General features: G+C 37.3%; 1 protein-coding gene across 1 annotated transcript; it reads right to left on the bottom strand.

The window, feature by feature from the left end:
* On the bottom strand, positions 1-12,181 carry RIDA (reactive intermediate imine deaminase A homolog). The gene is made up of 6 exons (XM_045560710.1): positions 11,991-12,181; positions 4,886-4,991; positions 3,098-3,152; positions 2,781-2,849; positions 1,558-1,613; positions 1-578 (listed from the first exon to the last, which is right to left on the bottom strand). Exons 1-6 carry the CDS (start codon positions 12,053-12,055, stop codon positions 516-518), a joined length of 414 nt encoding a protein of 137 aa, XP_045416666.1. The 5' UTR covers positions 12,056-12,181; the 3' UTR covers positions 1-515.
* Between the last annotated feature and the right edge of the window lie 43 nt (positions 12,182-12,224).

Genomic DNA, 12,224 nt, shown 5'->3' with positions numbered 1-12,224 from the left:
GAAATATGCATGTCTATTTTATTTCCATTAGAAAAATATTATCTATATAAAATTTTGGTCCACTTCCTTCTCCTAGACCTCTACCATTCATATTTAAATACTTCAATTTTACTTAACTAAAAGAATCACAAATCCGACTTGAGAACTAAATATTTCACATCATTAGTTTGATGAGTTGTGCTTTTGATTATTTCTTAGAAATAGCAACTCATCTTTCCTACCTGTTATTTCCCTTTACTTTTATTTATTTGAGTAACTATGTAATGAGTATCTCTTTCCTACATTCAGTCATTTGGGCATACATAAGTGTAGTTTATATACCAGCAACTGGATGCATTATCTAATCTTCAATTCATGTTCAACTACCCCTATTATATGCTATTTCCATGATAACTTCAGATATTTTAGTCAAGCTTATGCTTTCATCAATTTTAAAAATTAAGAGGTTAATTAAGATGTTTTATCAACTATAAAACTTAACATGTTAAAAATTCCAGACTGAACACTGGGCCCACTTATAGTAATGCTGTTGTGAAAGGTCCTTGGACAGCTACGGCTTCAATTTCAATTCTGCCTCCCTGTGAGGAAAATAATGAAACAATATTTCAATCATTTTGTACAAATTAAGAGTTCCACAACCTACTAAAAACATGTGCAACTAACAACAATACAGTATTTTTAACATTCAACTTTTCAAAGGATAAGGAAATATTCACTAAGAATGTGCAATAGGCCAGGTTACCACACCACACAAGTTCATCTACTATATTAGCTCGTATGATTCTCACAGCAGCCCTATTTACATAGATGTTTTCCTCTCAATTCATAAAATATGTTGAAATTTAGAAAGGTAAATTATTAATAACTCAACCCAACCCACAAAGCTATTAATAGATAGCAGAGAACCCTTATCTTGTGATTCCAAGTTCAGAGCTTTTTCTACTATACCCAATACCTTAATAAGTTTGATAATGATCATTTCAAGTAACTAATTAAAGCAATAAAAATGCTTCTCTTAGGAGATAAATTTTCTTTAGTAGAACATTACAAGTGGAAGTCAGTAAGAGCTGCTTCTTTATAGGCAGGAATATTATGCTGCTATTAACAAAAGGCACAGCTTCTACTTAGAACATCAAAATCAGAATGGTGAGAAACATGCACCACTGGTATAGAGGTTATTTTTCTAGTGGAAGCTCTAGATTTTTTTTTTATATAATAGTCAAGTGAAATTTTTATTGCAGAACTCACAAACAAACCTGGCTCAAATTTATAGTCCCCTAAGTAACATTACTACAGTATAGCTGCTATTTGACTTTTTCTCACAATTTAAGTACTCTGATTCTGTTATGTTCATGTTAACGTGTTATCTTATAAAGTTTCTTAATTTTTTTCCATGCATGTAATATGGGATGTTTCCGTTTAGACTTTAAGTTCCTGGGATGCAGGGACTACTTCTTTTCTTTTTCAGCTTCCTTTCACAGTGCTTAGTTTGTTATTTTCAGAAAACAACGTGAAAATTTAAAATTGTGTACATTATTTGCTTTAAAGTGTACTTACTTTGGGCAAAGCAGCAACCTGGTAAGCAGCTCTTGCAGGAAAATTACTCTTGAAATCTGAATTTAAAAGAATTTCATTTTAGTTTTTAGAAATTGTATTATTATTCAACACTGTATAATCAAGAATCCGACAAGTGCTTCATAGACTAGTCAGTTCTTAAATATAAGCAACATTAAAAAAAAGCTCACATTTGGATTAGTTTGATAAAATATTTTACCATATGATTCCTATGATATATATTAATTTTCTAAATGTATTAGTTTTCTGGAAAAGATGAAATACGTATTTTGACACTTTGATTTTGTTTGATGTGAATGAGGTTTTGTTTTCAAAGTGATATATACAAACCAGTTATCTAAACGGGGAACTGCCCATCTCCAAAAATTTTGGCAAGTACTTTCTCTGCCAACTTTGGTCTTCTCTAGTCATTTCTTCAGGAGAGAATAAGTAATGATAGTTTTTCCATGTTATACCTTTGTTTCATCCTGCTAGGTGCTAGGGACACCCATTTTCCACACTATGACTACAATGTTAATAATAGCTAACATTTACTCAGTGCTTACAACACACTAGCATCTGTTCTAAATGCTTTACATGTGTATTGACTCATTTATTCATTTCAACAACCCAATAAGGTAGCAGTATATTATTCCCATTTTGCATATCAAGAAACCAAGGCATAGAAATGTTAAGTAAATAACTAGCTAACAATTCTGAAAGAGCCAGAATAAAGATGGTGGCTGGACCATATAGTAATAGTAAATAATATCTATGTGTATAAAAAATTTTTAGAAGGGCTTAAAAAGCCTGAGAAGGGTGTGACAAAATTAAGCTTTAGGAAAACAGATACATAGGATCTATATATACTACATATCCAATGGATATATAGTATATTTTTTTAGGGAATGCAATAGAAATGTCTTCAGTCTTTTTCATGGGGGTATACTGTATGCTTCTTTTAGGACAGGATCTATGATCTTTTTTTTTTTTTTTTTTGAGATGGGGTCTCACTCTGTTGCCCAGGCTGGAGTGTAGTGGCACAATCATAGCTCCTGGCACCCTTGAATTCCTGGGCTCTAGAGATCCTCCCACTTTAGCCTCCTGTGTAGCTGGGACTACAGGCTATGACCATTTCTTAGCATTTCCGCTTTCTCTTAATTCATAGTGAAAATTCATTTAAGAGATTAATTTCTCTTTAATAGAAATAAAGCCAAATTACTTACATTGTTTGTAGATGTCATTGACAGTACTGAAGTCATTTATATCAGCCAGCAAAACAGTTGTTTTTACCACTAGAAGATATATACACTATCATTAGATTTAGCTCTTTGGTCTGATCCAAAATATTACCTAGAAAAACAGTATATGAGTCTGTGACTGTCTTGATTAAAATAAGACTGAAGTGTACAGTGTTTTTTCCCAGACCATTAAAACAACTTTAAACAGCAACAAAGATATGGCATGACATAGTACTGCATGCCATGTTTTTCAAACACACCAAAGAAATATCAAACAGAAATGTGAATATCAAGTTGCTCACCATTAGTGAAGTCACAGCCTGCAGCTTTCAGAATTTCACCCATGTTTTTAAGAGCCTGTGAACGAAGCCAAGAAAAAGGCCTAAGACACCAATGTTATATTTAAAGCTTCAATTAAATTCAATTAATTATCTTTTACTAATAACTCCTTAAATAGCTTATGTGGCAGAAAAACTTTCCCTCTTCTTATTAGGACAATTCTATACAATTGAATTATTTCTTGGCTTTCCGTTAACAAAATGAATCTTTCTATAATACAATGAAAAGGTTGTCTCCTTTTGTGAGTAAAAAAATTGGGCTGAAGTCTCTTCTTCAGCGCTAAAATGTGTCAAGTTTTCAGTCAATGTCCATTAGGCTGAAACAGAAATAATTTCTGGGGTCGCTTACTCTGTTATCACTTCAAGGATAAGTATGAGTTAGTAAGCATTAAAACACATTTTCTTTTAAAGCAATATTTGATTTTAAAGGTTTCTTTTTCCTTTTTGTCAAAAAGCAATATTAGTAAATTATGTAAATGACACTCTGGCCTCTGAAAAAACATTTTACCCTATCCATTTTTTTCAATTCATTCTTCCTCCCCACATTACTGGTTACGACATAACATTTGATTTTACTTTTATGTTTCTTAATAATTGTCTTCTAAATAGGTAATACATGGATATGGAAAAAAAAATTCAAAAGCCATAAAAAAAAAGCTACACAGTGAAAAAATGTCTCCTACCCTTACTCTCTTTCCCCAGTTTCCCTCCTCAGAGGTAACCACTGTTTCTAGTTTCTTGTGTACCCTTCTAGAGACAATCAGTGCTTACACCAGCATAAATCTAATTTTTTTTAAAGAGATGGTGTCTTGCTCTGTTGCCCAGGCTGGAATGCCATAGTGCGATCATAGCTCACTGTAATCTTGAACTCCTGGGCTCAAACAATCCTCCCACCTCAGCCTCCCTAATAGCTGGGACCCCCAACTCTTAATAAAAAAAAAAAAAATAGCTGGGCATGGTGGCTTGCGCTGTAGTCCCAGCCACTAGGGAGGCTGAGCTGGGAGGATTGCTTGAGCTTTTGTTGCCCAGGCTGGTCTCCAACTCCTGGCCTCAAGTGATCCTCCTGCCTTGGCCTTCCAAAGTGCCAGGATTACAGGTGTGAGTCACTGTGCCCAGCCAATAAACCTACATATTCTTAAACACACAGACATGCACACATGGTAGCATACTGCGCATGCTATTTGGCCTCTTGGTTTTATTTTATCATGTAACAATTTATCTTGGAGCTCTTTCCACATCAGTTTAGTTGTATGGATCTAGCATGATTTATTCAACCAGTTTCTTACAGTTAGACATTCAGATTGTTTTCTATCTTTGGGTATTATAAACAACTCAGTGAATGCATTAAATTATAGTTTAATTCTACTGGATTAGAATTATATTCCCCATTCTTATTTTTAACAAGAATTGATTTTTAACTTCGTGGTGGTGGTTTTTTTGTTGTTTTTTAGGGGGTAGGACAGGTCCAGTGGCCCTGAAAAAAAAAATTTCCCAATCCATGTGGAAGTGGTAACATGTTATCTGATTTTAACAATTCAGGTTTACAGTCACTTTGAAGCGGAATCTTTTCAGCTGTTAAATGATTCATCAAATTTTCAACTCTTAAAAAACTGTCTTAAATCAAGCAGTAAGTAGTTTTAAAAGCATTTATCTTTTAATTTCTATAAAACCAATCAGGCAAGTGGATCATTAATACTCTTCAACATTAAAAAGTAATAGAAAAGGGAACTTCAAATGTGGAAAATGACTTACTTGTTTAGCTTCTTCTTCTATTCCTCCTGGCACAAGCTGTCCACTTGACGGGTCCATGCCTATCTGTCCTGAAATGTAAACGGTCCTGTCGACTAATACAGCTTGACTGCAATAAACAGAAAGCCAGTGTATATGTAAGCATAAAATCCAAGGCTAAAAGAGTTATTCGATGGGACACAAAAAGTACAAACTGTAAAATTTTTAAAAAAGGTAATTTGGACTTTATTAAAATGAAAAACTTGTTTATCAAAATATATAAAGAACTCTTACAACTCCAGTAATACAAAGGACCCAATAAAAACTAGGCAAATGATTTAAGCAGATATTTCACAAAAGAAAATATACAAAGATGGGGTGGGCACAGTGGCTCACACCTGTAATCCTAGCACTTTGGGAAGCTAGGGCAGGAGGATTGCTTGAGACCAGGAGTTTGAAACCAGCCTCAGCAACATAGCAAGATCCCATCTCTATAAAACATAAAAAAATTAACTGGGTATGGTGGTATGCTCCCGTAGTCCCAGCTACTGGGGAGGCTGAGGCAGGAGGATCGCTTGAGCCCAGGCATTTGAGGTTGCAGTGAGCTATGATGATGGCACTGCTTCCTACCCTGGGCAATAGAGGGAGACCCTGTCTCAAAAAAACCCAAACAACAAAAAACAAAGAGTTAAGGAGTACATGAAAGTTGTTCAACATTATTGGTCATTAGAGAAATGTAAAGCAAAACCACAATAAGATACCATTACACATAATAAAACATCACTGATAATAACACATATTGGTGATGATATAGAGCAACCAGAATGGTCATAAATTGTTGGTAGGAATGCAAAATAGTACAAACACGTTTTAAATAAAGATTTTTTTATTTTGCTATTTTATTTTAACTTAAATTAATTTAATTTAATTGTATTTTTTGAGATAGAGTCTTGCTATGTCGTTTGGCCTACAGTGCCATGGCATCAGGCTAGCTTACACCAACCTCAAATTTCTGGGCTTCAGTGATCCTCCTGCCACAGCCTTCTGAGTAACTGGGACTACAGTTGTGCACTACCACACCCAGCTAATTTTTTCTATTTTTAGTAGAGACGGGCGTCTCATTCTTGCTCAGGCTGGTCTCGAACTCCTGACCTCAAGCAATCCTCCCACCTTGGCCTCCCAGAGTGCTAGGATTATAGGCGTGAGCCACTACACCCACCCAAAGATGCACTTTTGAGGCTAGACTTCATTTCTGCAAAGTGCTTACTTTTGTAACTGACTTGTTCTGAATTAGGATAAAATCACAGGAAAAAGAATACACTCCACAGGTACCTGAAAAAAGCCAAACAATTAAACTTTTTATAGGAAATGTATTACTTTTGGGATAAAGACAGCCTGTCTTTTAAACACTGAAGAGAGAAACTCTAATTTTAAAAGTGAAATTTGTTTTACCCTTTGCACGCTTATTTAGAAATTTTAAGATATTTTCATTTTAATCACCTCCTCCTAGTTCCCTATTCTTCTGTATTCCAACATGGCCCAAACTTTCTTCTTTTATTTCATGATGTTTTTTCTCTATTCTTCTTGACCACATCTTTTTTTTTCTTTATAATTTACTTTTTTTGAATAGGAGAGCATTCACATGGTTCAAAAATCCAAAAAATATACAGAGAATAGTAATGAAAGTCTTCCCTTCCATCCTTGTTCCCCATTTGCTCAGTTCCCAGCTAAGAACCACTGTTCTTTATGTATGCTTCTGAAGTTTCTTCATATACATATGAATAAAAATATATATTTGTTCCCTCCTACACAAAATATGGTATATTAAACACTCTTATACACTTTGCTTTTTTCACTCAACAGTATATCATGAAGATCTTTCTGTAACTATATGTAGAATGCTTCCTCATTCTTTTTAACTGCTACATAACATTTCACTGTATGGACATACTTTAACCAGTCACCATTGCTTCCAATATTTTGTTATCATAAATAAAACTACACTAAAAACCATTACACACACATATTTTCCATGAGTAAGTAACTAAGGCTTTTTTCCCTCTGGATCCCAGGGGTTCCCTGGTTGAGCCTTTCTTATTACCACGTGTAGGATCCTGCCTCATATTTTAACTCGTCCTATTATTATCCTGTTTCCCAGGGTATCTTAGATTCTAAACTCTTGAGGGTGGGGGTAGTGTCTTACTACGTCTGTAGCTGTGTAGGGCCTAGGTGATTTCCTGCACACAGTAGGCACACTGTAACTACTTGTTGATGTTTTGCTCTTTAACCACTTAGTAGCATAAACAATTTTGGTTGTCAATGAGTATCTTTTTAGCAGGACCTATTGGCTTACAAGGTGGACTGTGGAGAGCTGAAGGTATGTTTAAACTTTGTAACAGGATTCAGAAAGTCTAGGAATTCTTCTCAACTATCTGGCTTTCACACTGGCCCACAAACAGGTAACTACGGAGCTTGTTAATTTGTAATCTTTTCTCAGGTTAAATAGTACCATAGCTATTAACTGTCTTGTGTAGAATTAGGCTGCCTGCCCTAGGCCCTTCACAAAGTTCCTTCAACTCTCCCCATATTTGAAACATAATTTAAGCCCATATGCATTATCATGTATCAAAAACTTTAAGATAGTAGCATAGTAAAAGAAACACTTGTATTTTCAGAATAGTAAAAGTAAGCACTGGAACTCTTGAGACCATCTGAGCTATGTGAGTTATCTCTCACAGATTTAAGGAGGTTTGTTCACAAAAATAATTGGATAGTCGATACTTTCTGAGCATAAGCACCCTGTAGACAAGTCATTAGGCTCCAGAAAATTTAAAAGTGTATTGTTCTACTTCCAGGTCAAAAAGCAATCACAATTTCAAAAGTATTCAAATTATTCGCATGTCATAACCTATGCCTCATGGGCTATCACTTCAAAAATTTCTGACTACTTGGATGGTGTGCTAGCAAAATAGAAAGCAATGCAAACCAATGTGATGTTGAAATCTTTCAAGGTTGTGTCCTGAAGTTTTCCTGAAATGTGCTGAGCCAACTGGCTAATTAGTGACAATACCCCATCCATCCCAATGCCAGGGACTGAAAGTTCAGCACATTTGAATTCTTCCTGGAGAGGACCCAAATTTTCAAAAAATGTACTCACCATAAACAACATGCACAAAAGCTCTCGTCCAATGAACTTCATCAGGATACAACCAGTTAGTTGTTATACGTTTTTCTTAAACATAAAATACTGAAACTAAGCACCATTTCTAGCCATCTAGTACACAAGAAGCACAATGTCCTGGAAAGTCTTTTCTCTTGTCATACTGGCACATTCATGATGATTCTCCTCTGGTTTGCTTGCAGCTTTATAGACAGTTGACACCCACCCTCCCAGTCAACCAGCAATATTACTGTTGTGCTTTCTTTTTTGAACAAAGTACACAGTATCAGTAAATAGGTCAAGAAGTTGTATGCTCTTTAGCAGGCTCCAGGACAGAGTCTCTTAGTGATCACAGTTAGAAATAATTCCCTTTCAATTCTAAGGTGCAGAAAACTCAATGATTAAGATTGGGCTAGGGAACCGATTGCCTAAATTCAAATTCTGTCACACCACCACACTTCTTAGTAGTGTGACCTTGGCCAAACTATTTAACCTTGCATACAGTTTCTTCATCTGAAAAATGGAGACTATAATAGTAACTGTGCACATAAGGCACTTTGAACAGTGTCTAGTGCTGAGTAAGCATCAATAAATGTTAGTAATCATGACCTCAACCCTTCTGATTATATTAAGGAGAAAACAAAATATCGTTTTTAGAAAACAAGTTTAAAGAAACATAATTTTTTTTTTTTGTTGAGACAGAGTCTCACTCTGTTGCCTGGGTTAGAGTGCTGTGGCATCAGCCTAGCTCACAGCAACCTCAAACTCCTGGGCTTAAGCGATCCTCCTGCCTCAGCCTCTCAAGTAGCTGGGACTACAGGCACGCGCCACCATGCCCGGCTAATTTTTCTATATATATTTTTAGCTGTCCATATAATTTCTTTCTATGTTTAGTAGAGACGGGGTCTCGCTCTTGCTCAGGCTGGTCTCGAACTCCTGAGCTCAAACGATCCACCCGCCTCGGCCTCCCAGAGTGCTAGGATTACAGGCATGAGCCACCGTGCCTGGCCAAGAAACATCATTTTTAACAAAGAGAGAACAGGCCTCAGGTTTTGAGCCAACTGCAATCTCTAGCTAGAATTTAATAATACTTTTATTTAAGAGTTTATTTTTTTACTGCTATTTGCTATTGGATTGTTTTCTATTTAGCATACTGTTGTAAAGTTTCTTTTTTAAACTAACTTGTTAAACAAAATGAGCCATCTCAAAGAAATATGTTAAATAAATTATAATACAGGTGGTACACAGATTTGGCAAAAAAAAAAAAAGAAAAAGAAACAAAAAGAGAAAGATGGCACTTGAATTACTAAAAGTATCTCCCCAAAATCTTTATGTCACACATTCATGCACCTCTGTGTCCTTAATCAAGCCCTTCCCTCTATCTGGAATGCCCTTCACTCAATGACTTCCTGTTGAAATCTTTAACAGATTAATTTAAAAATCAGATTTATGTAACACTGCTATAAATGGCAAATGCAACATTCAAAACCCAAGGACTACCCCTCACAAAGAGCCTCACTAATACTTTTTCTTCCTCCACCCCAAATTAGAATCAATTTCTTTCTCCTTCACCCTCTCCCCAACTTGCCACCTTACTCCCACTGCATTTTATTTCCAAGCCTACTATAGTAATCATTTAATACCATTCTGCCATGTCTAAGTACTATTCTCATTGCAGTGCAGTATAGAGTAGGGAGTTTGGGCTTGAGTTCAAATCAAGCTATCACTTACGGACTATCTGACCTTGGACAAGTTGACTCTGAGTTTCAGTTTTCTTTTTGTAAAATGGGGATGAGACTTAAGAGTAGAAGGTGGTTGTCATGGTGCTTGGCATATAGCATGCACAAAATTAAAATGTTTCTTTTTCTTTCCCCCATATATGTGAAGAATGTCCTTCAGACTGGATTGTTTTTTATACATTTTTGCATTTCAGAATTATTTGGCATATAGTAGGCATTCAATACATGTCTATCATACTTCAAATGTTTCAGCTGTAGAAATTTTCCCATTTTGGCTCTTTTAACAGTGAGCAGACACTATAAACTGTGGAAGAGGAAAAATGGAAAAGGGCTTACAGGATATACTTTAGTGACGGATTAAAAATAAATAACAATTCTAATTCAAGCAACTGAGGGAAAAAAAAACATGACAAAAATTATATTAGGGAAAAAAGCTCCAAGAATGAAAAGGATAGCATCCAACAGTTGTGGGTTTTTGTTTTTGTTTTGTTTTTTTTTTGGAGATAGGGTCTCACTCTGTTGCCCACTAGACTGGAGTGTACAGTGGGGCAAACATAGCTCATTGCAACCTCAAATGCCTGTGCTCAAGTGATCCTTTGGCCTTCGCCTCCCAAAGTGCTGAGATTACAGGTGTGAGCCACCACACCTGGCAGGATCCAAGAGTTTTAAAGCTGAGACATTTAAAAAAAATGAAGTTTAAAGAAAGGAATTAACCTCTCTATTTAAAAGCACTTCTGACAAGCGGAAACAAGTACACACAGGGTAGACTCCCTGGCCAGTATACATATATTTAATATTTAACTAGAGTATGTTGGGCAATCTTAGAAAATAAGCTTTGCAGCAATTTGTATTTGATTTATTAGTGGGAAATAAGAATGGGCAATGAATTTATAAACATCACACTGCCATTTCTATTTAAGTGTTGTAAAAACCAGTGGCTTGGGTAGATGTGCAGGGATTTGCTAAGCATTTCTGTGAAAAGAACTCAGCTCCCCCCAGAAGAGACAAACATCTGTTGATGGGGTTTACTCTTTTCAATTAAGAGAATGTTAATCTGCTAAGTGAAAGAAGCCAGGCACAGAGGAGAGCATATTTTATGATTCCATTTATGGGAAATGTCTACCACAAGCAAATCCATAGATATGGAAAGTAGATTAGTAGTTGTCAGGGGCTGCAGGAAGAGAATGGTGAGTGAATGCTAGCAGGTATGGGATTTCCTTTTGGGGTGATGAAAATGTTCTGCGATTAGAAAGTGGCATAGCTGCACAATTTTGTGAGTATGGTAAAAACTGAACTGTACACTGTGAACTAAAATAAAATCTTAAGGCTCCCCCCACCAGCTGACTGAATGGATCCCCTCCTGGCCAAGGGGATGTCCTAAAACTAAATTGCCTGCCAAGAGGAGGGAGGTCAGACATGCCTCATCAAGCCCCCCTCCCTTCTTGGAGATATACTTTGCAACTCAATAACAGGCCTAAGGCTATGCAAGACAAACTTGCAGGTCCTCAATTTACACAACAAATATATATCTGGCGGCTTGTCTCTGATTAAGGGACCTCCTTATTTTAAAACATTCCAAGCCTTTAGACAAAGCTCCATGTCTTTAACCAATTACAAGTCAAGGGATCTTTAAACCCACCTATAACCTGTAAGCCCCTCCCCCATTCAAGACGGCCCACACCAATGTGTGCCTTCCATGTATTGATTTATGACTTTACCTGTAACCCATGTCTCCCTGAAATGTATAAACCCAAACTGTAACCCAACTACAGCGAGTTCACTCAAGGCTTCTTGGGTGTGGCTCTGGGTCATGGCCCACAAATCTGGCTTAGAATAAATCTCTTTAAAATTATTTTACAGAGTTTGGCTTCTCCGTTGACAACATGTTAAAGGGGTGAAGTTTATGATATATGAATTATCTCTCAACAAAGCTGTTACAAAACAAAACAAAACCGCCCCAAACAAAAAGCGGTCAGAACACAAGACTTCTAACCAGAGAGAGTCCTGGCAGACGGGCTCCGCAGCGAGGGGCAGAGCTCCCCGGAGCGCAGGCTTCCGGATCCACGGGGGTTCCCAACTCGCCATGGGTCTCCGGGTGCGCTGCCCCCTTTCCTGCTCAGTTTGCTCACGTGTTCCACGGGGCTGCTCAGGGCGGCTTTGACCCCGAGGGGCCCCGGCCCCGAACCCCCGACGCCACACGCCCCAGTTCTGTCAGTGTTCCCCTAGTTACCTGTAGGGGCCAATGGCCCCCGGGGCTTTCGCAGTGCTGATCACTCTTCTGAGCAAGGAAGACATGGCTAATCCTTCCCTCTCGCGGCCCCTCAAGGAGAACAAGCCACGACTGCAAGCCCGCCGGAGTTTCAGCCGACGGACCACCCCACCGCGTCTCTACCCAAAAGCGCCCGCGGGCCCGCTTCGCACGGCATTCTGGGAGCTGTAGTCTCGACGCCACTCCAGGCCACGT

This window comes from Lemur catta, chromosome 9 (genome assembly GCF_020740605.2).
Source record: "Lemur catta isolate mLemCat1 chromosome 9, mLemCat1.pri, whole genome shotgun sequence".
Classification (NCBI taxonomy): domain Eukaryota; kingdom Metazoa; phylum Chordata; class Mammalia; order Primates; family Lemuridae; genus Lemur; species Lemur catta.
Note: the sequence above shows the minus strand (reverse complement) of the source record. Positions and strands in the feature narration are given on the sequence as shown.